This window comes from Zonotrichia leucophrys, chromosome 5, assembly GCF_028769735.1.
Source record: "Zonotrichia leucophrys gambelii isolate GWCS_2022_RI chromosome 5, RI_Zleu_2.0, whole genome shotgun sequence".
Classification (NCBI taxonomy): Eukaryota; Metazoa; Chordata; class Aves; order Passeriformes; family Passerellidae; genus Zonotrichia; species Zonotrichia leucophrys.
In genome coordinates, this window is record NC_088175.1 from 33,749,053 (window position 1) to 33,774,248 (window position 25,196).

Sequence of the window (25,196 nt, forward strand, 5' to 3'; positions counted from 1 at the left end):
TCTTGATACCAAACACATGAAACACAGGCGAATGTTCAATCCACACTACAGGACAGCAATTAGAACCACGTGTTTGCCAAGTCTTTCAGATGTTTTCTCCATTTAGTGTGGTTCTAACTTCTGGTTTTGTAAACAAAGAATGCTGCCTCACGAAGCAACTCAAGCAGCAAGAAAATGGCTTGCTTCAGAAATCCATAAATGTATGCAAATATTAATTTCTACCAGGAGACCTGTAACTGTTCTAGCTCTGCTTCTCACAAACCAATCAGTTTTGCTATAACGTACCTGTAGAAGTAGCAATGCGTCCTTTCCCTTCCCGTTCTGTTTCTATCAGTCGGAGGCCTCTTTCCACATAGCTTTGGAAGAACTGTGAGGAATTTTTCAGGAAGGGCTCAATGTCTGCATCAGAATATTTCTTTTTGTATTCATACAGTTCTGCCAGACCCTGGGAAGGAAGAGTTGCTATGTATTACTACAATATGCATACACTATTGCATATACTGTTGCATACACTATTCTAGTGTATCATGCTCTCTTTCTTGCAGGAAGGGGGCACTCACCTCCTTGGTGTTCTCCTTTGAGCCAATCTTCTTGAATATTTCTGCCAAAATATCATTGACTTTGGCTTTTGAAGCCTTTTCCTCCTAAATAAATAAACAAAAGGAGACTTTTAAAACAAAGAATAAAAAAGAAATCAGACAAACCCATGACACCCTCACACCTGCTAGCTGGATACAGAGCTTCCAAGAGGGAGAAAACCTTGAAGTGATCAGGGTTCTACATAGCCACTTAATACACAGAATGTGAGCAAGAACATCATGAAGATGTCAGACTCCTTCTGAGAAGTGTTTAAAACCTGTTTTGGATATGGCTTACTTTTAGTAGATCAGATGCAGTACCATGCAGCATAAAACTTTTGCTATACATTTGAATTTCCTGCAGAGTACTTCATCCTAGGATATGCACAGTATACTCAGGTAAACACATACAACAAATTCCCAAAACAGACGTAAATGAAAATTTCACTTTACAAGAGTATTTCCAACATTAGTTGTATGTTGAAAAGGGAATTACTACTTACACAAAATTTAGTTTGTTTCTTAAATTAATTGCTTTACACTCCCTTCCCCTGCCAACACATTGTTACTTACTATGCGAGAAGCTCCTTTTTCTGTATCCTTATCAGCTTTTCCAGTCTGCTCCATAGCGTGTTTCATTAGTCTACAAAGGTGAGCTTCTAGCTCAGACTCATTTTTGTTGTCTATCATTGTTAAATGATCTAAGATCTAAAATGAGAAAAAAGGGGAATATTAAAAGAGGGGAAAAAAAGAGGAAATACTCTAAAGACTGCATGAACATCCAATTTAAAAATATGTGACTAGTGATTGCTCTGACCTTGGGCCCTTTCAGCTTGCACAGGCTGTGAAGGAGTGTCTTCAATGTCCTAATAGGGAACTCACTCTTACACTGCTTGAGCTTCTCTTTGGGAAAGACCTTCATGAAATTGTGGATATCCAGCAGAATCCGATCCAGATTGATGCTATTGATGGTTTCCGGAAGAAGACGCACCATTCTCCACAGACACTGGAATGAGAGGCTGACTTAAAGCAAGACAACTCAAGAAAGAAGCACTTGATTATATAAGAAGTTACATAACACTATCACTGAGCCACTTCACTCTGCTAGCACATCATACAGGCATGCACTGTGTCTGCTGCTCAAGCAGGTTTGCACTGGTGCATACTTTCTCTTTGCAACTGGCTGTACAGGAGCCAGATCTTTCTTTAGAGCTGATGCATACGTAAGGTACTGATTTCTCTACCTATAACTGGAGACTGAATGCTTTGTGTGAAGACATTTCAGCAGATAATACATATATATATATATATATATGCTATGTATACCTACACATAGACAAGTTCTTTAGGTTTAACCTCATTAAGAATGCCCGAGCTGTCTTTAAATCTTAACCAGTTACAAAAGGGCGTTGTATGGTAAGAAACGATCGTGCTCATGCTTAAAATGCAGACATTTGCCTGTTCACTCTGCCTGTCAACACAGATGACAGGACAGAAGTCAGCTCCAGCCTGGCATTGTCTGAATCCATACTACAGTGTGGTCCTCAAGCTAATAAGCCCAGCAGGTGACTGTATGGAGGACTGCACCTCTGTGTGGAGTTTGTATTAGTGTACACAAGCTTCTGTAAACTATTAACAGGTGTTAAGCTCCCCCCTAAAGTCCCTATATGTGACATTGTCCTGGGGTGACATTATGATGTTTGTATATCCCCATTATCTGTTCCGTGCCTTTAAGACCGGCTCTGAAGAGTGGAAGTTTTGTTTGTGTTTCTCTTATCAGGGACACAGAGAGAGCGTACATCAGGCTGTTTTTTCTCTGCTTGCTTAGCTTGCTGCTTTGCTGGCTAGCTTTTCTGCTCTTGCTTCTGCTTGGCCTTTGCCTCTGCTTATTAGTTAGTTTAGCCAAACAGTCCACATTGCTTCCTGGACTGTTTCTCCTCTCCTCTTCCTGTGACCATCTGGAACCTGCTCCGGACTGGGACCCGGGAACACCGAAGGTTCGGCTGCAGCGGCTGGCCCAGCGCCGGAGGGACTGAGAACAGAGCAACCACCCCTCAAAGTGACTTTCTGATTTTGCCATCTTTCTCAGAGCGGTGTCATCGGGTATTGTTCATTTTGTGTGCTGGGGGGTGCTGGGCCAGTCAAATAAACAGGTTCTTTCCACCTCTCTCCGAGGAATTTTTTCCCAAACCGGTTGGGGGGAGGGGCTGTGTGGGTGTTGCTTTCTGGAGGGGCCCTCCGTTGCAGATTCTTTAACAAATTTGCCCTGAACCAGTACAGACATCTACTAAGATCAGAATTATAGAAGTTGTAAGAAATATTTCAAGTTATGGACACTAATTTTTTTAACTCCATCTGTTCTTTCAGGTAAGATGATTCAGAGAAACCATGTAAGTTCAAAATCCCCACTACAGGCTCACCTTCATGACAAGTTCTGAAAACTTAGGAGAACTGGCTGTTGCTAGAAGACTGTCTTGGAGCAGGACAAGCAGAGCACTAGAAGGAATAAATTTATAAAGATTACACAGAAAAAGTGCTACACATAAGAAAAAAACCAATACCAACTCAGCACAGAATACCACAGCAGAGACTGGGGTTAGTCCAGCAGACGAGCAACAGCTCTTACCTTCTCTCTTTTTAGTATGTTACAAGAATTTAAGAGACAGCCTGCTGAACTTAAAAGCACAAAGAACCATACTAAGCTGGCTTGTTTAGCCTGCCTCCAGCTGTACAGTCAAATTCTGATCACAATTAGTGATAATTCTTTATTAGCTAGCTGAGTGATTCTACAGACAGCGGTCTTTGCTTACAAAATGACTAAAACTCAGCCATTCAAGGAACATAAGAGAACAGGTAAAGAAGAGCAGTTAATTGTGCACTTTTCATTACTTACCTCAAGATGTTGGTCTGGTCAGACTTCTCCAGAACTTTAACTACCAAGAGGTTGACTGATCGGATCACCTGCTCGCCCTCCTCAAGATCTTCAACCCGAGAATCCAGCATTAATGTAATAAGACCATGCATTAGGTCTTTAAGCACACCAGTGGATGCCTCTCGAGCCAGACTCTCTATCTGAAATAGCTACAGATTGAAGAAAGTGTCAGTTTTCCCTGCACATAATCCTTTACTATAAGGACTTCTCTAGACTACACTGTCAAACCAAGACATCTCCACATCTTCGTGTTTCCCACAAAAGTAAGAACAAAACTATGAACAAAGTTATTTCTACTGAGTGACTTCTGAAAATATTCAGGCCACCAACTCAGCAATCAAAAGGTAAAGAATTTTAAAACCAGAGCTTAATAGAAGTCTTAGTCTGTATTTTGCAGAAGCAGAGACCTTCTTCTCTTCCCCTAATTCTTATTCCCCACTTACTCTCAAAAGGTGCATTGATAAGCATTTGGCAACAAACCCTCCTAAGACAGACTTAGTAGGAAGCTAACCTAGGTACAGAACAGACACTCCATTCTCCCACAACTTCTGTGCAGAAGTTATTTGTTCTTCACCTTATCTCTTACAGCAAGCCTTACCGTGATCATGCTCCCAATAATACAGCTGTAAAGTCTGACAATCTCATCTTTGTCCAGCTTCTCATCTGCCATATGTGTATTGTAGATCAACCGGAGCTGCATAAATGTGGCTATCAGGAATTGATCGATGTGGCCAGACATAGCTTCTGCTTTGTCCTCCTGCTTGAGAACCTCATCAATCTAAGATTTAAAAACAAAACACTTGAGAGTAAAGTCAACATAATGCAAACAGTGCAGAATAACAATGATTTAAATACTTTTCTGTAGGAAAGGTTTTGCCCTGAGTAATCCATTTGCCAAGGCAGTTGTATTCTAAGCTTTCACCTAAAATCAGTAGCTAGAGATTTATATTGCTAATCCAAACACAATCAATTACTGATATTTTAGAGAACTGCAATTCTATCCCATACACAAATGAAAACAGCAACAGCTGCATTACAGATTCTGGAATTTACAGTTTTATGAAGTCTTCTGGACAAAAAAGCGTCTAACTAGTTAAAGTCACCTTAAACCCATGCAAAAACTATGGGGCAAGACAATTCTTTTGCCAAGGATCTCTAAAACTGCTCAAATTTAAAAGTTAAGACTCACTGACTAACTGGCTTTTACAAACTCTTAGCAAAAATAATTTGACAAAACCAAAAATATAACACAGAAGCACTAATGAGAAAAGCATTAAGGTTATTCTACATCTTTAAAGCGAGTCAGATGGCCCCTGTGCACTTAGTTTTGTCATCAGGGAGATTCTGAGCAGAGCCCACATCACCTGACATGGATGCTCCACCACAGTGCAACTCATCACCCTCGCAGGCAATGTCTGGTACAGTGTGATTAGTTGCTACCTTAATTCACTTACCTGTGTCAGAGCCTGGATGCTTGTATTTATATCACCACTGGCCACTTGGGAAATGACAAAGTTGATAGTAGAAGCTGTGTTACTGTGCATGTCATCAAAGTGTGGGGACACAGCACGGATTCTAAAGGGTTGGAAACAGGATTCATTACTTTTTGGAGAGCTATACTTATGTACACTTAACTGCTGTATTTCAATGAAGATTTAGAGGAAAAAGGATTTCATTCTTCACTGAGGATTCTCAAGGAAGGAATAATTTCTTTTTACCATGTCTATTGCACTCTTTGTAAAGACACTGATGATGCATTTACAAACTCAATACCATCTATGAAAATGCCTACGTAGAACTAATATTTTTCATTAAACATAACTGTTCTCTAGATTTCAGAAGAGTACAACAACCCTTTGTTTTGCCATCTCCTCAAGTTAGCTGACATTACCCTCTTATGGAAACAAGTCTGAATGTAGAAACTAGCACTATCAATTCACCTTTTCAAAATACTTTTTTAGGCAGCCTTGCTGATTTCACTTAGGAGGTAAAACTAAACTCACTTGGGCTCAGGAATCAAGACTGGCTCAAAGATGTCATCTAGTTTGTGTTGTACAAGTGCTGGCATCTCACATCCGACGGTTCCATTGTCATTTTCAATTTCATCAAGATCCAGCTGAAATTCCCGTGGAACTGTATGTGTTGTCTCCGGGTGACCGCCCATGTTGCGATTTTGGCTACAGAAACCAGGAGAGAGTTTTAGTTTAAGGGGTAAAATTATTAGCACTAGCATCCACCGGTAACCTTAAAGTTCTCATACTAACACAGGTTTTGCAGTTTGGATTATATTCAAGCCCCTTAACTCCCTCTGCTTTTCCCCTAGTCCTTAGTAAAACAAACTTCTGTAAGCCAGAAGAGCAGCTGCTACTTTACTTGCCCTCCTAGTTTCTCTTGTAAACCACAAGATACCCTGTACCTGTGCCAGGTATGCATGGTTTGGGATAACTAGCACAGTTTACAGTACTATTAAAATAATATAACTTTAAAGTTTGAAGGGCTTTTTTTGGCTTTTTAAAAAATAATGGATAGGATGCACATATACAGAGCAACTTCACAAGCCCCTGTGAGTCCAAGACTCACAGCATTCCCACATGACCTATACTGCATATCAGATTTCTCAAGGAAATAATTGAATATTTAGTTCTCAGCACAGACTTTTAATCAAAAATGATGAGCAGGTGGCAAGGAATAGTTTCTGAGCTTTTTGTTTTGGGTACTGTTGTCCCAGGCTCTACAATTCACACATGCTTATCCATTTTTATGCTTAATGTCTAATACAACTAGAACATGGTCCAACAAATATCAAGTTTAGTCCAACACACTGAAAGTTCTCCCAATATTTTTAACAGTTGCTTAATGTTTAAGTGCCATGTCTGTCTGCAGCCTGACCTACAGTCACCTTGACAGAAACCTGTATTTCTCTTTTCTTTCTTCTCTTTTATTCAGAGATCTATAAATAATCTAGAACTAGCCATGGCAAACCCATCACCCTCAGGAAGGGATGGCAAGGATAGAAATTGAAAGATACAAGAGCCTTGCTACCAAGGAGTTAGTGGGCAGTACTTACATCCTATAAGTGCGATACATAATTCTGTCCATGGAGAAGCAGTGAAAAAAGGCACAAGACCATTTAGAAAGATTTCAAGACAGACAAGACAAAAAAATTTCAGACATTTAGATTTATATTATTTGGCCATTTTTCACAACATGCGAAGATGATGATACAAGAACTAAAGTGACATTGTCAGACATATTAGCACATACACTATGCAGGTAGAGACCATAATGTAACATCACATACTTGAGTTTGGAGGACATGTCCTCAGCTTGTCCCTTGCGCATCATGCTGGCATTGGCACTCATGTTCTGAGTACGCTGAGGCTTCTCCTCTGCCTGTCTCACTGGAGCAGAAGAGGGTCTCTTGGCTGACCGCTTTATTCTTTCCTCCAGCATGCTCATGTCTTTCTCTGAAAGCTGTAACACACAATGCTATCACTCATCCTGAGTTGTATGGGTTTTAGAAGTCTCAGTCACCTAGAGGATTCACACCATACTTATCAGTGCAGACTGAAATTCTCTAATACGAAGGTGGGAACTGTCAATGCTACCTCTGAGCAGCAAACTCACCAGAACACTCTGGACTGTCAGATGCTACTTCAAGAGCTAATTAACCCATGCTCACAAGCTGTAATACAGAATACACCTATTTCTAGCCCTGGTTTTTCTTTCAAGAAACAGTTAACTTTGAATCCAAACTATGGTACCATCCAGTGTTTGTAATTGTTACATGTGTTGCTGCAAAAACCCCAAACAAAAAAAAAACAAAACAAAAAAACCCACCCACCTTTCTACATTCCCTACCACAAGTGCTTGAACACTCTGGACCCTGCCACAGAAGCCAGAGTTCTTCTGATAGTTGTTCTGTTCAATGTACTCATAATTCAATATGAACACCAGATGAGGCAACTTAATGCTCCAACTCAGGCAGTGTAAAGATTAATATTTACCTGCTTATCTACCAGACTGAAGACTATCAATAACTCCATTTGAACAAAAGTAGGCATTACAATTTCATGAGCAATACTCTCCAGCATCCCTATGATTTAGAAACCTTCCTGAGAATCCACAGATGGACCATACTGAAGCTCAGAAAGTCATGGTTAGAAAGAGCTGAATTGTTCAGGTGCTACCTTTACCTTGAAAATTCAAAAGCAAACTATGTAGTTCTCAAAACTACAAAATGCTCTTGACACCAACAGCAAGATGTACCATGATCAATCACAAGCAAATGAGTGCTAATCCCCTACAAAAGCGTAAGGACTTGAAGAAAAACCAAACCACCAAAGCCCAAACAAACAATCCCACAAACCAAACCAAGCACAGCATGCTAACCCAAATCCACCATGAACTCATGTGCAGTTACACTGACATTTCCAATCAGCTTGAACACTTGGTCACCATGGACGTTGTAGACAGTCACGATGGTGTTCAGCGCAGCGTTGCGCACGGCGTTGTCCCGGTCACCAATGTGGGTTGCCATTTCTTTTAAGGCTTTCCCTGGAGTTGGCTGGCACACATTCATGCCATACGATTCAACCAGACATCCAAGCTCTTCCAAGCATTCTAAAAGAAGATGATAACATATGCACATTCAACTTAAAAGCTGCTGTAAAGAGAGAGCGCTCCCAATTCCTGTGTTGCTTGTACAGCACGAACATTCACTGTAGAGAACTGCCAATCACAAAGCTGAGGACAGATATAATCCAGGTGATTTATGAGATCAATAGTAAGCTACAGCAGACTTCTTCACAGATAAAAGCAGTCAGTCATCCTTCTACACTTCAAGTATTTCCCATAACCATGTAGGAGCAATGCTACAGTTAACATCACATTCAGGTAAACAGTCGTGAGCTTGCAATACTATATTATGTAGAGATTTAACTTTCTGCTTATACCAGGATAAGATACTCTCAAAGTGATCAGGAAGTTGTTTGAACTACAAATGCCACAATTTTATTACAGACATTATTTGTGGTGAAACACATGTACAGTGTAGAGACACGTCTTGCTCAGATGAACTGATTCCCTTGGTGAGTAGGGAAACAGTACTGTCACTGTTCTCACCAGCACTGTTTCACTAAGAAAACAAGCCTACTCAAGGGACTCATAATACTCATAGCAACTTAAGAGATTCCTTGTCTTTGGAAGGTATAAAGACACCAAAATATAAAAAGCAATATGATACTACTTGAAAATCTCATCCTTTAAACACTTGCAAACATCTGCATAAAATGCCATGTGCATGCAAATCTCACATCCCACTCAACTTTCTTATGCTGGGTTTTTCAAGATGCAAACCAAAGCAATTTCAAGTACTTTGCACATGTACAGTTCAACAGGCCATTTCCTACCTGCACGTTGTTTGGAGTTTTTTGACTTTGTCCCCTCCATGATAAAAGGGAACATCTTGCTGGCTGGATAGATGAGACACATTCTGTTCAGAATGGCACGTACATCCTTACGGATGACATCTTTCGGTTCTCCTACCTAAAGGAATATTAACATAAAAAATTAAAAAGAGGGGAAGAAATACAAAATATTTTATACAGTTTTGTGATACTTTTGACTATGCTAAATAGTCTTAGGAAAGCCAGAATCATTCTCAAGGCAAAAATCCCTTTTTTGTCAATGGCTTTTAAGGGAAATATGCCATATAGAATCATAAAGGTGACAAAAGACAACCTTAACACCATTGAGTCAAACTGTTAAACCAACACTGCCAAATCTACCACTAAACCATGCCCCCAAGTGGCACATCTACATGTCTTCTAAATATTTCCAGTGATGGAGACTAAACCTCTTCCCCAGACAGCCCATTAAAGTGATTGACAACCCATTCAACAAAGAAAATTTTTCCAAATATCCAATGTAAGCCTCCCCCAGAACAATTTGGGTCCTTTGGCTCTAATTATATTCACTTATTACTTGACAAGACAACATCAACATCCCCCTTGCTACAGCCTCCTTTCAGGTAGTTATGAAGAGCACTAATATATCCCCTGAGCCTCCTTTTCTCCAGGTTAAATAAACACAGCCTGTTGAATCTCACACAAGCCACCAACTGGACTTCACTCCATTCACAATATATTTTAAATGAACATATTGCAATGCTTGATGGTATTCTGCCATAATCCTCATGAAAAATAACATTAGTTTCTGTAAAACAAATTGTACCTTTAGGATAAGATATGGGATGAAAGAGGATGCTTCATTTTCGGTGAGGTGATACTCTTCTTGACTCAGCAAATTGAAAAGCAATTTAAGGTATTCAAGTGTTTTCATCAAAACACTTGTGTTGGTATCAAAGAACCGCAGGGTAAGCCATTTTAGGATCAAATCCAGGCAGCTGATGACTCCATCTTTTTCACTCTCCAAGTGCTTGAAGGCAGTTAAAAAAAGAAGTTACATAAATGAAACACATATATACACTGTTCAATAAGAAAATAAGCTAAGCTATGTCTGATAAGATAATCTACATTTATTAGGAGATTCTCAGAACAATACATACTCATTTTTAACTTAGATGCCTTTCTGAAATTCTAAGAGAAGTCTCTGGTGAGGAAATTTTCCCTTCTCCTGAGAAACAGTATTAATACCAACTTCATCATACCTCTGAAAATTATTTCTATATATGTTTAGGTTTCAACTACACAGAACAATGATCCCTGGCTCCTCAAAGAATTTCTATTTTATTTAATTCAAGTAGTATCTTTCATAGCAGAGAGTAATTCTGTCAGCCTCATCTTCTACCACAGATCCAAACTCACCTCAATCATAACAGACAGTGCTTTGTTGTGGTGCTGGAAGTCAGCATGAAACATCTCATCCTGTAGCCACTTGGCAACACAAGTGGACATCTGAGTTTTCAGCTGCTCAATATATTCATCACGGGGAGTAGTGAAATTCCACTTTAACACCTGTGAAAGGCAGTATTTAGAACTCACAGCAAGTAATACCTTTTCTTCCTGACAGATGCTGCTGATTGAACATCTTTTAATTCTGCTTTAGAATCTGTTTTCAAAGCCTTCTTATTACCAATAAGTAATGAAAAATTAGTGGTGTTTGCTCAATTTTTTTTTCACATGACAAGTTTTCTTCATATGGACTGATTATCCTTACACTATTATCTTACTAATTATCACTTTAACTCATTGTTTTTAAGCTCCAGACAGGTCTACTTATTAGCAAGTTATAAATAACACACATATTTTCACTAATAGAATTTTCCCTACAAATTGCTAAGTGGGGCTGCTCAAAGTAAGTATATTAAAGCATTTGCAACGTATCCTAGAACTCTGACATTCTACCTGAAAACAACTGACTAAGCATAATGATACTTCACTACTTGAAAAATGTAAAAAGTCCTTAGGTTTTTATGACAATGTATAAATGCACAAAATTTGAAACTCAGAAAAGAAATACCACAGTAAGCCCACTACTGATGTATGAAATTCAACTCAAGAATCAGACTCCAAGAGATGGACAGTGGCTAACACATGTCACAGTATGTTTAATTCTAAATTAAAAACTAAAGAAAGTGTTAAAAGCCTCCACTTCCAAACTTGTGAACACATTCTGATTTTTTCTCACCTTCAGAGCTTTCTCTTCTCTCATTCTCTGTTCCTTCCCATTTGGGACAATGATAAAAATGGGGCCTGATTTATCATCGTCTTCCTTCAGACTAGGCTTGCTTAGCACCTTCTTTCCCTGTACCTGAAAGAAGCAAGGTATTAGCAGGCAACACAAGCCATACACATGCCTCAGTCCCAGCAACTGCAGGTGTTAGATACTTGCCACCCTCACCCTATGTGTACAAGAGGCAGAGAGAAGCTGAAAGAAAAATGTTGATTAGAAGTTTAGAAGTGTGTGCTCAGCTGCTGTGGAAGCAATACCCATGACAGTGTGCACAGCAGGACCCTGTGAATTATGAGACATCACTCTCAACCAGTGTGCTAGTCACCCACACACATCCCTAAAACCCAACGTGGTACCTGTTTGACAGACTGGCTCTTTGTCAGACTTGAACTGCCCTTGCTGAGGCTTGCATTAGCTTTGGACAGGCAGGCATTACCCTTGGACATACAGCTATTAACATCTGACTGCTGGAAATAAGCCATAGAAAAGTCTTTGCTTAGCATGTGTTAGAAGGTTTGGAATGGAAACTTAAGAGTAAACAGCTGTCTGACAATAAAGGTCCTAATTCTACCAGCAGAGTTCTGGCAGAACACTGCACTGACTTAAGCAGACCTACAACATCCTTCAAGGACTGTTCTGCTCATTCTTACCATGAATATGGACCTATATCAAATGTTCTTGTTACAGCACTACTTCAGACAATGGGACTGTAGAATATTTTGGGTTATTTTTAGTTATATACATAGGACAAACTTAATTATTAACAGCAAAAAAAAAATTACTGTAATACAAAACAATAGAAAAATCTAACCAAAAATCGACTGTAATTAGTTGAGATTATTACATTTTTAAACATACTCCTTCCCTTTTTGTGCTTTGACTGAGAACTTCTTGCCCTTCATACTGTAAGGCAGAGGTTAATTTCTTTTGATACATGGGTTCAAAATTAATATTCATGGCCCTGGAATAGTAAGAATGAATTCACAATAGCACAAAATCAAAGAGGCCAGGAAAATTTCTAACAGAATGAGTTTCTCATAAGACTGATTTTTGACAAAATGGACTTTAGGAATTAAATAGGTAATGACAAAAGCAGTGATCAGGGAAGTGATATGGGAATGTCTGTCATCTAAGAGTTCAGACAAACATGAAGATTTTTAATAAAAGTTGTCCATAGCAAGAACTACACTCTTCTACCTATAACACATGAACAAACCACAGCTACTAACTGTAAAACTGATTTTACACAAAAGGCAATCAACATACCTTAGTTTTAGAGGAGAGTCCTCCTGCTTTGGCTTTTTTGAGATCAGGCTTAGATTCCATGGTATTAGATCCCAAATCATCAGCAAATGCTGGAGAAACAGTAGACCACTTAAAGTTATCTAGAAGCCCATTTTAGCTTATCAGTTTTCTCAGGACATAAGAAAAACTGTTTGTGGATATAGTATGTTTAACACACATATGTCTGAGGCTTTTAGACTCACTGAAGAAGTCCCTTAAATTCCATGTTAGCATACAAAGTTTTCCTAATTTCCTAATTAGGATTATGGTACTTGGCCAATTTGTCATTTTTCAAAACAATTAAAAAATGCAGACATATATACAGTGCAGGCTAATGTCTAGAGCTGTAGTTGAACCTGGCTTGAGTAAGCTAGCCCCAGCAGTTTGATTCTTCAAATCAATTGTCCCCTAATCCCATCACAGAAGCATTCTGGCTGTCCCACAGTGAACTACACTGAGGAAATAGTCCAGAGAAAAAATAATGGGAAAACATAAAAAAAATAAATTAAAATCAGATTAGAATTAGAAAAAATCTCCCCCTTTAGCCCAGCTTGGTTTTAGCTTCAATACCAAGTAGATATTTTCAAGTTTTCAAATAGCAGCTGACAGATGGTTGTATGGAAAGGAAACACCCTCCTACATTGGAAGCTGATTCAAATGCAAGAAAGACCAGAATCCTAACTATGGCTGAATACTTTTTCAGCTAAGTATGTTTATTCCTCGGCACGTCAAAAAGCTTCAAAATCCACCATTTTCTCAGTCATTTCCCAAAATGTCAGAGAAGTTACCTGATGCAGGTTGGAATTTGGCTGGAGCTGCTCCTCCTACCCCTCTGGAAGATGCTTTAGCAGGAGGAGCTGGTTTGGCTGGCATGTTGGCTTTGGCTTTCTCCAGCATGGCCAGTACCTGGTCTTTGGAAGTTGGCTAGAGAATGAGAAGTTCAAAAAAGGAGTGATAAATTCAATAATGCCGATCACTAATCTTTCCAATACATGCTACAGACAACAACACCAAAATTGGTTTGAAACAATCCATGCTCTGTTAAGCATCTTGGACGATGGTCATCGTAAAACATCATCCTTCTCAGATACTTTTGTTCTGAGTTAAAACATCTTTCCCTAAAGTTTCTTCTGCAAGACCTATGGGAAATGTGTAAACTCACTCTAGGTGAGTGGTCTTTGGATTTCAGTGGAGTGCCTACTCACCACTCAGGGGTCCATAAGCCAAACCAAACTGCTAGACAACATGTTAAAGTATGAGTAGAAAGGCATGGAGTGGGACAGGAACTGGTATGGAAGCTATCTGCAAGTAATTTTTTTTCAGAAGAAAAGCAGAGTGAAATATCAAGCTCTTGAAGTAATAAGCCTGTAATTTCTCTGCTTCAGTAATCGTTTCTGAAGCAGAGAAATCTCTAGCTCACAGCTCCTGATACTATTTTCAGTTCCCCTGAAAATAGTCAATGCAGACAAGCTTACATGACTCAAGACAGCGTGTCATGAGACTGTGAATAGGACTTAATAGTCACTCATTCAAGATCACATGATCTAATCTTTGTAACAGAAGTACCTTCAGCTTGCCAGTGGCTTTTGCCATCTTCTCAAAGCCCAGATGCATCATGAAGAAGGGCAGGGCATCCTGTGCCTTTTTGCGCACATCCCCATTTCGATCTTCAAGGCAGGAGTACAGGTGAGGCACACACAAGAGTAGGTCAGAAGGAACAGAACGGAGGGCAGGCAACTTCTCAGCCAACCAACCAAGAAGCTGAAAGAAAGTTTTAAAAGAAAAGCTTTTGAAGAAGTGTTCACAGTGCTGTGCCAAGGCACAAGAGTCTGAATAGTAGTCCCTCACATACCATTATATTCTACCCAAACATTTTTCAGGCAAATGCTCTTCAACAACATCAATTTTCATATGAGCAAATACAAAAATTAATTTAAGCACAGTTATGTTAAGTACAGTTATGTAATGTTAACACAACTATCTTAAAACTTGAAGCCTGGTCTTTTTGCAGGCTGTTTCTTCCTTTTGAAAGGAATAGAATTTCAGTCATTCTTTTTAATGTCTCCAGTTCTGTTCCATGGTGAATTTAAGGGACCACAAATTAGCTCTTAAAACGCTAATCAAAAATGACAGAAGTTTCACTTTAGAGGCATTGAAGTCTAAATGACAGCTATTATGCAGGAAGAAAGCTTGTTATTAGCCTTTCAAGGTTTAACAACTTTATGTCAGAACAAATACACAGCTACTTCTTTTCCCATATAACGGTAGCATTGGGTCATTTCAGTCTGCATAGATCAAGAGTCCATAGCACATAAGGTTATTTTGATTTGACACACTTAAGAAGTTTACTTGACAGAAGCCTACCTCTTGTCTTAGGAAAGGATTTTCTTTTTTAAGCTCTTCTGACAGGTCTTCCCCTTCCAACCACTCTTTCATGCCAGTTTGTTCGGCCCAGGCATTCACAGTTGCCAGTGCAGCAGCACGAACGTTATTCTGTAGCAAGAACAAGATTTAAAAAGAATCAACCTAAAGAGGGGTCAGAAGATTAGGACAGAAGAAGCAATAGTCTTCCTTCCCATGAAAGTAAAAAAGCTTCCACACCGTGGGCTTTGAAATCTCTTTTTTTATTTGCAGCTTAAGACATCTAAGATTCAGAAGAATTTCATTTTATTGATTTTATCAGCTGTAGTAATCTCTAAATCAGACATTATACCCATCTACCATAACTCCTAAAAAAATAAGTTTAATAAAGAGGGTGAAAGAGAATCTCTAAAATTACTTTTACATGCTACCATTCATTGATGACAATTCTGAGAGCAACTCTTAAAGAAGCTAAAAAATAGTGTTAGTGACTTATATAGCACTTAAATAGGCTGCACACTCATAAATCAGGAATGAGGGAATCCTCTAATTCCTACCAATTTCCATCTTGATTTTTCCAAGCAAAATTTAGAACAGCACCCTTTTTTGAAGCAGCTATATGAAGTTATGAGAAGCCAGATGGAATATTTAACAACCATGGTTCTTTAAAATGTTATCAGTCTAGACATGACTTTATACATATGACCTTCTCCTGCAGGCTCAATTTCTGAGGAAAGCTAATAATGTAGTAGACTCTTTTAGTAAAGTATCAACCATATTAAATGCAGAAGTAACATCCAGGCATATATGTAAACAAGAAGTCAGCATCCTTGCTTTACCAACTTCTCCCATCTTCTGTCTCATTGAGGAAAACAAACAAATCATGTGCTGCAGATAAACATATGGTCATCAGCCTCTCTGACAAGGCCTTGGGTCCTATCACCCAAATTTAACTTGTCTTCACTCATGCTTCAAGCAGATTACTTTCCTCAATTATTCAGTGAGTCCACTACAAACACACTGAAGTAGGACCCAAAATGGACCATCCTCATCTTCAAAAACTTGACAAATTTAATAAACTAGTTAAATCTTGCACTTGAAGTACTTAAAAAAAATTAGCACTGTAAGAGTGTTCAAAGGAGCATACAATTTTCTGTCAGCATTACAGTGCTTACAAGTTATGTCAGTATTATGCATTTGAGTAACAGTGTCAGTTAATCACAATTGGTCTTACCCTTAAATGACATACTTGCAACTCTCCTTCCAGTCTGGGGCTCTGAGGAACCTAGTCTAGTGGAAAGTGTCCCTGCCTATGGCAGTGAAGTTGGAACTAGATGGTCTGGAGGGTTCCCTTCAAACCTAAAAAGTTTGGTGACTCTACAAAAGGAGCTTGCTGTTACCTCAGGATAATTGGTGAGTTTTAAGAATTTAACAGTCATATAAGATCTCAGATCTTGAAGACTTTTAAAGAGATGTCAATTTTAACCAGGAGATTTTTATCTAGCCCTAGAACCAGTCCAAATCTTTCCTCTGTTTGGGACAGGTAGATCCAGCTTCTGCTCTTTTTCCAACTCATATTCCAAGCAGAGACAGCTGAAGTATGCCATCTTTGATAATTGCCCATGACTTCTGGCACAAGATATTGGCACCTTCCCAAGCCTTTTTACCCATTGCTTCAAAATGCACTTTCCCATGATCCTAAGCTTTATCTTGACACAGTATCCTGTCAAACTCAACACTGATGTTATTGACACAAGCTTGGGTGTCAGCTGGGAATGTCCTCCGTCTACCTACAGTTCCAAGGGTCTCTACACAGTGGCAAAGACAACAGCAATGTATAGTGTAATCCAGTGATACACTAAAAATTCTACAAGAAACTTCACCAAGCAAATCTTGTTCAGTGTCTAAAATACTGTACTTTCAGCAGCAGAAATATGCATATAGTTACCACATTAAATTAAAAGCCAGATTGTTTCACTGGGTTTAGTTACAAGCAGGAAATACACCTGAATATTCATTCAGGCACATATTTATACCTGAATATTAAATTGTCATTCAGGCAATAACTTTTTTAAAAAAATTGGTAAGCTTCCAAGGAAGTTTTAACTACCAACCACCTTTCAGGCATAGCTTAGATACACAAAAAGCAAAGAGATCTTGACATCTGTCCTACCTTACTATCTCCTAGGACTGTAATGACAGGAATCCCCAAATTTTTCACATACTGTTTGATATTGGGGCCCATTGCTGTTGCTAGTTGCTGAAGAATGCTCAGTGTTTGTTGCACCTGCACATAAGGAAAAAAAAGGTTTTAAATAAAACAGTATTACAAGCATTTGTGCAAAAACTCCCAGTTACACATGGAAAAGAGATATTGCTATATATTAAGCTTTTACTTTAGAATGCCTGCTCAATGAAACCAGCCTTGAAATTCATCACATCAAAAAAACAAGAAATACTCCCACATTCTGAACAAATTAAATTTCAAGTAAAAATATTTTCAAACAAGGGACAATTCACTTTTGCTTCACAAATGAAGCAATGAGTCAAATTATTTTAAGATTTCCTTTTATTACATTCAGAGTAAAGGTAGCTTTTCCCTTCTTTTGAAGCATTTTTAAATGAAAAAGGCAAATATTTGTTAAAATAGGGAAATAAATTATTTGGAAACACACAGCTCACTATTTTCCAACTGTTGATCTAATGACAATGAAAGAGACCACATAGAAATAATCAGGGTTCAGAAATCATGACTACCTTAAGATTTAAGCTGGAAACAACTGAAACAGGACTTTGAAAAACATACCAAGATTTTATTGGAGTCATTGAGACGACCCTTCAGAGCAGCTGGAAGTTCTCCTATGTTTGGCTGTATGAACTTTGCTTCATTTATTATGCTTGTCACTTCATCTAGACCTTCCTTTCTGATCTTCCAATTTTTATCCCCAATCTTAGACACTAGTTCTGCTGTGATCTTATCACTGCAAGAGAAGAACAGGGAAAGTGCCCATTTACTTAGTGATAGCACTATTAGTATTTGAGTGCTTTAACATCATAGATTTCTGCTTAGAAAGGAGTTATAAATGCAAAGCTTTGAATTGCAGTGGCAATGTATCTTCAGGTGCTAGAATACAAACCTACCCAATATCTGTTCTTGGCAAGAGATCCACAACATCATTCCCAACCTCCTCCTGTTCTTCTTCTTCACCATCATCCCCACCTCCCACACTGTGCCTGGAAATGCCACGAGTTGGAGCTGGTGCTGTCTGTCCTTGCATCTGCAAGCAACACAAAATCAGAAACAACAATTTTACAATTTTTCATTTGACATTAAAAATAAAACCACTTGTATGATATGAATGCACTGGATCAGGACAGCAGACTTCTAAACCATTATACTACTCAAACAAACCCAGGAACTTTTAATGTTCATAATGAAAAAAAATGGCTATTGAGATAGCTACACATAATGAATTTGCAGCCTTTGTGCACTGTCATATAAACCTGGTTCAACTACAGGCCCAAGGATTAGACCACAAAATTGCTACAAACTCCAGCTACTGAAGTTTCAAAGTAGCTTTAATGACACTTGGTAGCAAGAGAGCTCCACTTCATACCTTTTCAAATTCTGCATCTATCTGGGAGAGAAGGGCTGGCTTCTCATCTTCAAAAAACATTCGCAGAGAAGGGCCTACATAAAGATACATTACTCCCAGCAATGTAATGGCAGAAGTCCTCACAGCCTGCCAGAAAGAGGAAAAGGCACTCAGTCTTCAAATTAAGGTCTGATAATAATTCAGGATTAAGATTCTAAATTTACTCACTGGGTTGGTTGCAGCAAGAGCTGTCTTCACATTACTGATGAAAGCTTTGACATTCAATCTGTGGAAAGAAGATGTCTCCCATAAATAAAACACAACACAGGAAACAGCACCAACAAACAAAATCATCACAGTATGTTAATGAAAAAGATACCCCTAGACAGATTTACACAGCTAACTTAGATGCAGAAGACATGATCACTCATAAAACAGCAGCACAGGTACAGAGCCAATGCAGATAGTAGCTGCTTAAATAACTACTGAAAGACCAGTTTGGAGAATAGCCTACTGTGAAAATCAATCAGTAAACAATTTATACAAAAGCCTACTATTATCACAGCTGGAAACTTTCTTAAACTACATAATCCACATGACTGCTAGGACTGAAATATTGAGGAATGAATCAAGAAACATTTTAAGTACCTGAAACATGACTATACAATAAAGGTGAGGGTATATTACTGTTGTGGTGGATCTTTTTTTATTTTGTTAGTTAGTCTCAATCTTCCAGAAAAAGGCACATTTTTCAAAAGGCTATTTACAAGAGAAATAAAGGAAGGTTTAAATTCCTAAATCTTCTATGTTATCTCTGCAGCCTCAAATACTGCTGTCCTAGTAACACATCTGTACACATTCCATGTTGCAAATACATCTTTTTGGTGGAATTTACTAAAGAAGAGTTCATTTCCCAGACTTAATTAACATCACTATCTATTTAAAAGCCACAAAATATCTCAAGACAGGCATTGTAACTGCCCAAGTAGTCAAATAAAATTATATATGCAGTTTTCCCTGCTTAGAGATTTTTTTTCTTCAGGACTAAACTCTATTGACCACATTCAGTTAAAAGACTAGTGATTAAAAATTAAGGCATGCTATCCCTGGATCTGATGGAGAAATAATTTCTCACACTCACAATGCCAGATATAATAACAGCTATTTTGTTGGCTAAAACTTTACTCAACTGTAATCAACCTCAAAATGTCTCCCAAGGAGATTAACAGGCATGCTGGTTATGTACTCTTCTGGAGGTTGTCAGATTCAGTTGTTGGGTTTTTTTCTTTTCCACTATAAAATGTATAGTGGCCCACCTGGGTGCAGGGGTATCCAAGCAGGAGTATAACAGGCATGCAATACCACAGCTCTGTGCCCACCCCACACTTGTAAGTGCCTTAAGACAAATGCTCTTCAGAGAAGATCAAGCAATGAGTAAAGTAGCTAGTAGTGTAATCGCATCCTGTCGAACTAGTAATGCCAATACTTGGTTATATACTTAAAAGCTACAAGAACATGGCTAACATCAGAGCTTAAGGAACAAGAGTTCAGATGAACAGAACCTTAGTTCCAGATTAGAAACATTTTCATTTAAGTTTCTCTTAGCAATTTACTTAAAAGACTTACCCAGAAAAGCCAAACTCTTTAATTGCATTCGAAAGCCAGTTCAAAGTTTCTGACTGGTTTTTAGGATTCTTCTGAGAGAAAGCCGTAGCCACAACCTGGAATAGAAGAGAGTTAAGTGTAAACTTTAACTGTGAAGACACCTGCAAAAAACACAGGGCAAGTGAACAGAAAAAGCTGAGGTAACAGAAAAGGAAAAAGCAACTGTGTCACTATAGCAGAATAGAACTGACACTGAAGTGAAGCAGAAGTTCCTGAAGTACTTAGAGGCAGCCAGAGACACCTTCATTATGGATTCACACCTGCTTTTTAAAAAAAGCATTAGATAATTATTCATTATTACTGTGCCACTGAAGATCATAGAAGAGATCCTTCTAGAAGCTGTGCTGAATCACATGGAGGACAGGGAGGTGATTGAGACAGCCAGCACGGCTTCACCAAGGGCAAGTCCTCCCTGACCAACCTCATGGCCTTTTTTGGCAGAGCAATTACATCAGTGCAGTTACAAACACCATATAGTTGGACTTCTGTCAAGCCTTTGACAAGGTCCCCAACATCATCCTTCTCTCTAAATTGGAGAGCCATGGATATCATGGGTGGACATTTGTGGGTAAGGAACTGGTGGAATGATGACATCCAGAGGGTAGTGGGTTAAAGGCTCAGAGTCCTGATGGACATTAATGGCAGGCAGCACCCCTCAGGGATCCATACTAGGACCAGTCTGTTATCATAAATGACAGACAAAAGGATTGAGGGCTTCCTGAGGGCAAGTTTGTGATGGCCAAGCTGAGTGGTGGAGTTAACACACCTGAATGACAGGAGGCCATCCAGAGAGACCTGGACAAGCTTGAGAAGTGAACCCATGGAAACATGAAGAGATTCAACAAGCCAAGGTGTTGCACCTGGGTCAGGGCAACTCCTGGTATCAACACAGGCTGGGGGATGAGTGGAGAGAGTGTGTGTGCAAGAGAGAGCATCCAGTCCCTCCAAGGAGGCTGGAGCAGCAATGTGCACTCACAGCCCAGAAAGCCACCTGTGTTATGGGCTGCACCAAAAGCACTCTGGCCAGCAGGGGGAGGGAGGGGATCCTCAGAGCATTCCCTCTGCTCTTGTGAGACCCCACCAGCAGTGCTGCATCCAGTTCTGGGACATTCAGCACAGGAAGGACATGGATTTGTCTGAATGAGTACAGAGCAGGGCCACCATGATTTAAAGGATGGAGCACCTCTCCTATGAGGGGAGGCTGACAGAATTGGAATTTTTCAGCCTGGGTAAGGCTTTAGGGTGATCTTCTTGTGGCTTTTTAGTACTTGAAGGAGGCCTCCAAGAAAACTTTTGAAAAGCGCATACAGCGGCTGGACAAAGAGCAAAGGCTCTGAACTGAAAGAGGAGTTGTGGCTGTCCCACCCCTGGAAATGTTCAAGGCCAGGCTGGATGGGGCTTTGGTCTAGCAGAAGGTACAGCTGCCTAGGGGGTAGGGGGAGGACCTAGATGGTCTTTAAGGCCCCTTCCAACTCAAACCATCCTATGATTCCATTTTCAGCTTTAGAGAAATACATATTTAACTTCCGCCTGAGGAAGCATCTTGAAAGCAACCAGATCACTTTCATGCAAGAGAGAAAAACCAAAGATTTGGGATTTACTCCTCAGACTGAAAGGACACCCTACATATTATCTCAGATTTTATTTACTGAAAGAATACCTTTGCTGCTCACTCACCTGCTCAGCAGTCCATGGCAACTGACACGCTTCTGCTATTGCTGTCATGGCCTCTTTTGCATTAGTTCCACATTTCACATCACCAACCTTGTCTACAAGACCATCCAGCACAACCTGTGCTGAAGTTTTGGAGAAGTTTCCCTTCTGTGCAATTAATGCAACTATATGCAGTTTCATCTGCATCACCTGCAATGTCCAAAACAGCAAGAACGTTACTCATGTGTTTGTGTATTTTAGACTAATTTTTCTCATTCTATATATCTATAGATACATATAAGAATTATAGGTGGGTAAATACTAACATATGGACAAAATTTGTATTTGCATATATATAAACACATTTGAATATCTAGAAGTATTTATGCACACAGATATTTTGTACACACACAGGTGTTTTATGTGACTATACACAAAAACTGTGTACACACACAAATACAAACTATTATATATATACACAACCATTAATACTGGGCTGCCATTATCTACTTTTAGAACTTATATAAATGCACATGTATACATACACATCTAAAGGCAACCTTTAGATACCTTAGATGACATCTAGAGTCTCAACTCTCAACAGAAATAAAATCCAATTTGAGAGTTTATTTACTCACTGATTACAGACAGAACTGTGGCCACAGTGACATATACACATACAGCCTTTTAGCTGGAAACTGCTTTACATTAACAAAAACGGGCTATTTAGTTACTCAAGGATAATACATTACCTGAAAATTTGTTTCCTTCCAACCAGGCTTCTTGGCCAGCATTCTTACTAGGGCTTGGCAAGGCATTTCACTTCTTTCCATAAGCTCAACAGCCTAAAAGATAAACATTAAGTTAGCCAGTGGGTCACAAATTATACAAAATTCAAACAGAAGTTCTTAACTGTCCTCAAAGTATTTTCTTAATACTGAATTAAATTAGAGAAAATCTCAGCATAATAATTTACCTGAAGAGCAATTTTTACAAGGAGTCTAAGGTACTGAACCAACATTTAACCTACATACCCACATCAATACTCCTTTAATGCTTTTTAACAAATATCCTTAAGAATTACTATTGGCCATTCCAACCCTAGGAATTTAACACTTAATTAAAAAAAAACAAACAAAATCCAGGAACAGCCTAACTGCCCCTCAAAAAGCTGCTTTTGTTATTAAGATGAAGTATATTATGCAGCTTTCATGTTGGAATGTTGACTACACAGCAGAGATTAATCCTGAATATGATCTAAATGACTGCAGTTTAGCTGTTAATCATTCAATTGAAATGGCAACATTTTAATAAAGCAGGCTTCTGCAGCAGCATTTCAATGCAGCCAGTCACCATTTCCCAAATGAAGTTTGTCACTTTTCCCATTTAAATACTAAAAACTCAGCCATTACTGTACTGGTGTCATGGTATGAACTACCTGTACATCTACAGTTGAAGCTTTTTTTGTCAGTGACTACATGAAGCACTTTCCACTAGCTGTGAAGACTGCTAGCACTGTATAAGCCTCTAAACATAAAAATTTCAACTGGCAAATAGTTGATTATAATCAATTGCTGCCTAACACACACACAGCAGGAACTTCTTTGCAATAGATCTGGCTTAGTTGTTGCAAAACCTTTTGTTTAAATCTAGCTACCTTTGAGACCAAGCTTTACAATTACTTGGAGTTTTAAAAATACCTCTAAGTATCCTCAATCAAAACACAACTATTTTTGACAAAAGCACAACTGTCTACATTAAGGTAAAATACTTACTCCACCACTGTCATGGAATTTAAAGTAAATAAGCCATTTGGCTTTTTCAAGTATTGTTTAATACTTGATCCATCTGAAGTGCTGACATACAACTACTACTAGTAAGTATTTCAGGAGACTTATCAGGCCTAGAGAGCTGAAGAAATTATTACTTATTTTCTCTTTCCTTACTGCCTGTCTTATCAACTGTTCCAAACATACCTTCTGAAACTCCTCCATGCAGGCAAGCCTCTCTTTCCAGTTACCACTGTCCAACTGCTGGATACAAGAAGCTGGAAGGACAGCAGCAGCTTTCTCTTCACATACTTCCATCTGCAGCCAGATCAGAACAAAGTTAACACTCCACTGGATCCCTTCAGAGGAGAGCAGCAACCTTAAGGACAGGTAATATACTGGACTGACCCTTGTACTGTGGTGCATTTACAAAACAGGAAAAGGGTTCTGTTGTAGATTGAAAGATTTTTAGTATGGATTGTGGTTTAGGGATCTTATGGGTTTAGAAAGCTGCTAAAATTGCACTGCAACAGAAAAGTAATCTCTGGAAAGTATGAGAAACTGTGCAGACAGTAAAAAATAATCTTGAATACCAACTATCTGCTTAAAGAATCAAGCAGAGGTAACCTAAAATTTGCAAGGTAATTTTGGATCAAGTCTGAATAAACACTGACGACAACGATTCAGAAGTTAATGAGGACAGACGGGTCTTGTCTCCATTTTAGCAAAACAGAAAATAAAAGCTATTTAGTGATAAAAACTTCCCTTGTTTCACTGGTGTCTGCATCATCTTCAGGAACTGTATTCTCATTTTCTACTGTATAATTAACAATATAAGCTGGATACACAATAGAAATTATTCACTGTAAGCAACACCCCAAATATAACTATAGTTTGGATTGACAGTCCAAAAAACCTGCAGATACACCTAGCAAAGCTCTAATAGCTGTTTTTACTGTTTGAGCCACAGATTCTTGGTTGGGAACCGGGTAAACTCAGGTAAATAGGTAGAAGATGGTCAGCTAACATGCAGAATTCAGTAAGTTTTTTGAAATGTAACTTCCTATGAACAGCACAAACATATTAGTTCATTTAATTATTACTTTATTTCACTTCAGATTTCAATGAAAACTCCAGAATAATGCAAACTCAGGCTTTTAATACCAGACTCCTTCAGCAAATCACGTGTCCTAAATTACATATGAAGTATCACTGTTTTTTAAATTTCTTCCTACTTCAGGGACAAAAACATACCCTGTTATAAGGTATAAGCATGATTTATTGCTTACTGTCTTAAATGACCTGGTGCCAACAACAGCCTGAAGAACAGGTGTATTTACCAAAGTCCCATTTCACCAGTTACCAATTTATACCTACTGCTTTCCCTTCTCCTAACAAAAACAACCTCCATGAAAAACTCTGTAGTACCTGAAAAACTGACTAACCAAAGCTGCAATCTTTGGTTACAGAGGGCTTTGTATTTTAGAGAATAGCAGAATACTCACAGAGAGCTCCGACTCAAAGATTTCTTTGGTCTCAGGACCCTTCTTGCCTTTAGGCCCAGCACCTCCTGGACCTGCAGCTGTAGCTGGTTTGCCTTTCTTCGGTGGGCCTCCAGGCTAGGAAGTAAATGGACAAGTTAGCCAAGATCAAATAGCTCTCT

The 25,196-nt window shown here is 38.9% G+C and overlaps 1 protein-coding gene and 1 non-coding gene across 8 annotated transcripts in view; both read right to left on the minus strand.

Moving 5' to 3' along the window:
- Positions 1-25,196, minus strand: part of CKAP5 (cytoskeleton associated protein 5) — a 52,680-nt gene that overhangs the window by 4,370 nt on the left and 23,114 nt on the right. For 4 of the 7 annotated variants that reach the window (XM_064714197.1, XM_064714199.1, XM_064714196.1 and 1 more), the window contains exons 14-44: positions 25,039-25,152; positions 23,741-23,851; positions 22,517-22,609; positions 21,789-21,974; positions 20,073-20,167; positions 18,675-18,732; positions 18,468-18,593; positions 17,992-18,128; positions 17,657-17,831; positions 17,024-17,137; positions 14,854-14,982; positions 14,056-14,250; positions 13,278-13,413; positions 12,472-12,560; positions 11,562-11,672; positions 11,161-11,283; positions 10,338-10,487; positions 9,745-9,948; positions 8,922-9,057; positions 7,940-8,133; positions 6,812-6,984; positions 6,578-6,601; positions 5,514-5,687; positions 4,965-5,085; positions 4,109-4,288; positions 3,472-3,659; positions 2,999-3,074; positions 1,396-1,584; positions 1,152-1,286; positions 561-644; positions 286-445 (exon numbers count right to left, since the gene is read on the minus strand). In XM_064714197.1, the coding sequence (XP_064570267.1) occupies positions 286-445; positions 561-644; positions 1,152-1,286; positions 1,396-1,584; positions 2,999-3,074; positions 3,472-3,659; positions 4,109-4,288; positions 4,965-5,085; positions 5,514-5,687; positions 6,578-6,601; positions 6,812-6,984; positions 7,940-8,133; positions 8,922-9,057; positions 9,745-9,948; positions 10,338-10,487; positions 11,161-11,283; positions 11,562-11,672; positions 12,472-12,560; positions 13,278-13,413; positions 14,056-14,250; positions 14,854-14,982; positions 17,024-17,137; positions 17,657-17,831; positions 17,992-18,128; positions 18,468-18,593; positions 18,675-18,732; positions 20,073-20,167; positions 21,789-21,974; positions 22,517-22,609; positions 23,741-23,851; positions 25,039-25,152 (4,180 nt within the window). The remainder of the gene's footprint in view (positions 1-285; positions 446-560; positions 645-1,151; positions 1,287-1,395; positions 1,585-2,998; positions 3,075-3,471; positions 3,660-4,108; positions 4,289-4,964; positions 5,086-5,513; positions 5,688-6,577; positions 6,602-6,811; positions 6,985-7,939; positions 8,134-8,921; positions 9,058-9,744; positions 9,949-10,337; positions 10,488-11,160; positions 11,284-11,561; positions 11,673-12,471; positions 12,561-13,277; positions 13,414-14,055; positions 14,251-14,853; positions 14,983-17,023; positions 17,138-17,656; positions 17,832-17,991; positions 18,129-18,467; positions 18,594-18,674; positions 18,733-20,072; positions 20,168-21,788; positions 21,975-22,516; positions 22,610-23,740; positions 23,852-25,038; positions 25,153-25,196) is intronic. The other 3 variants (XM_064714201.1, XM_064714200.1, XM_064714202.1) reach the window with 3 other exon arrangements.
- LOC135449280 (small nucleolar RNA SNORD67) lies at positions 4,807-4,917 on the minus strand. The gene has a single exon (XR_010440706.1). It is a non-coding gene; the product is annotated as a small nucleolar RNA SNORD67 (small nucleolar RNA).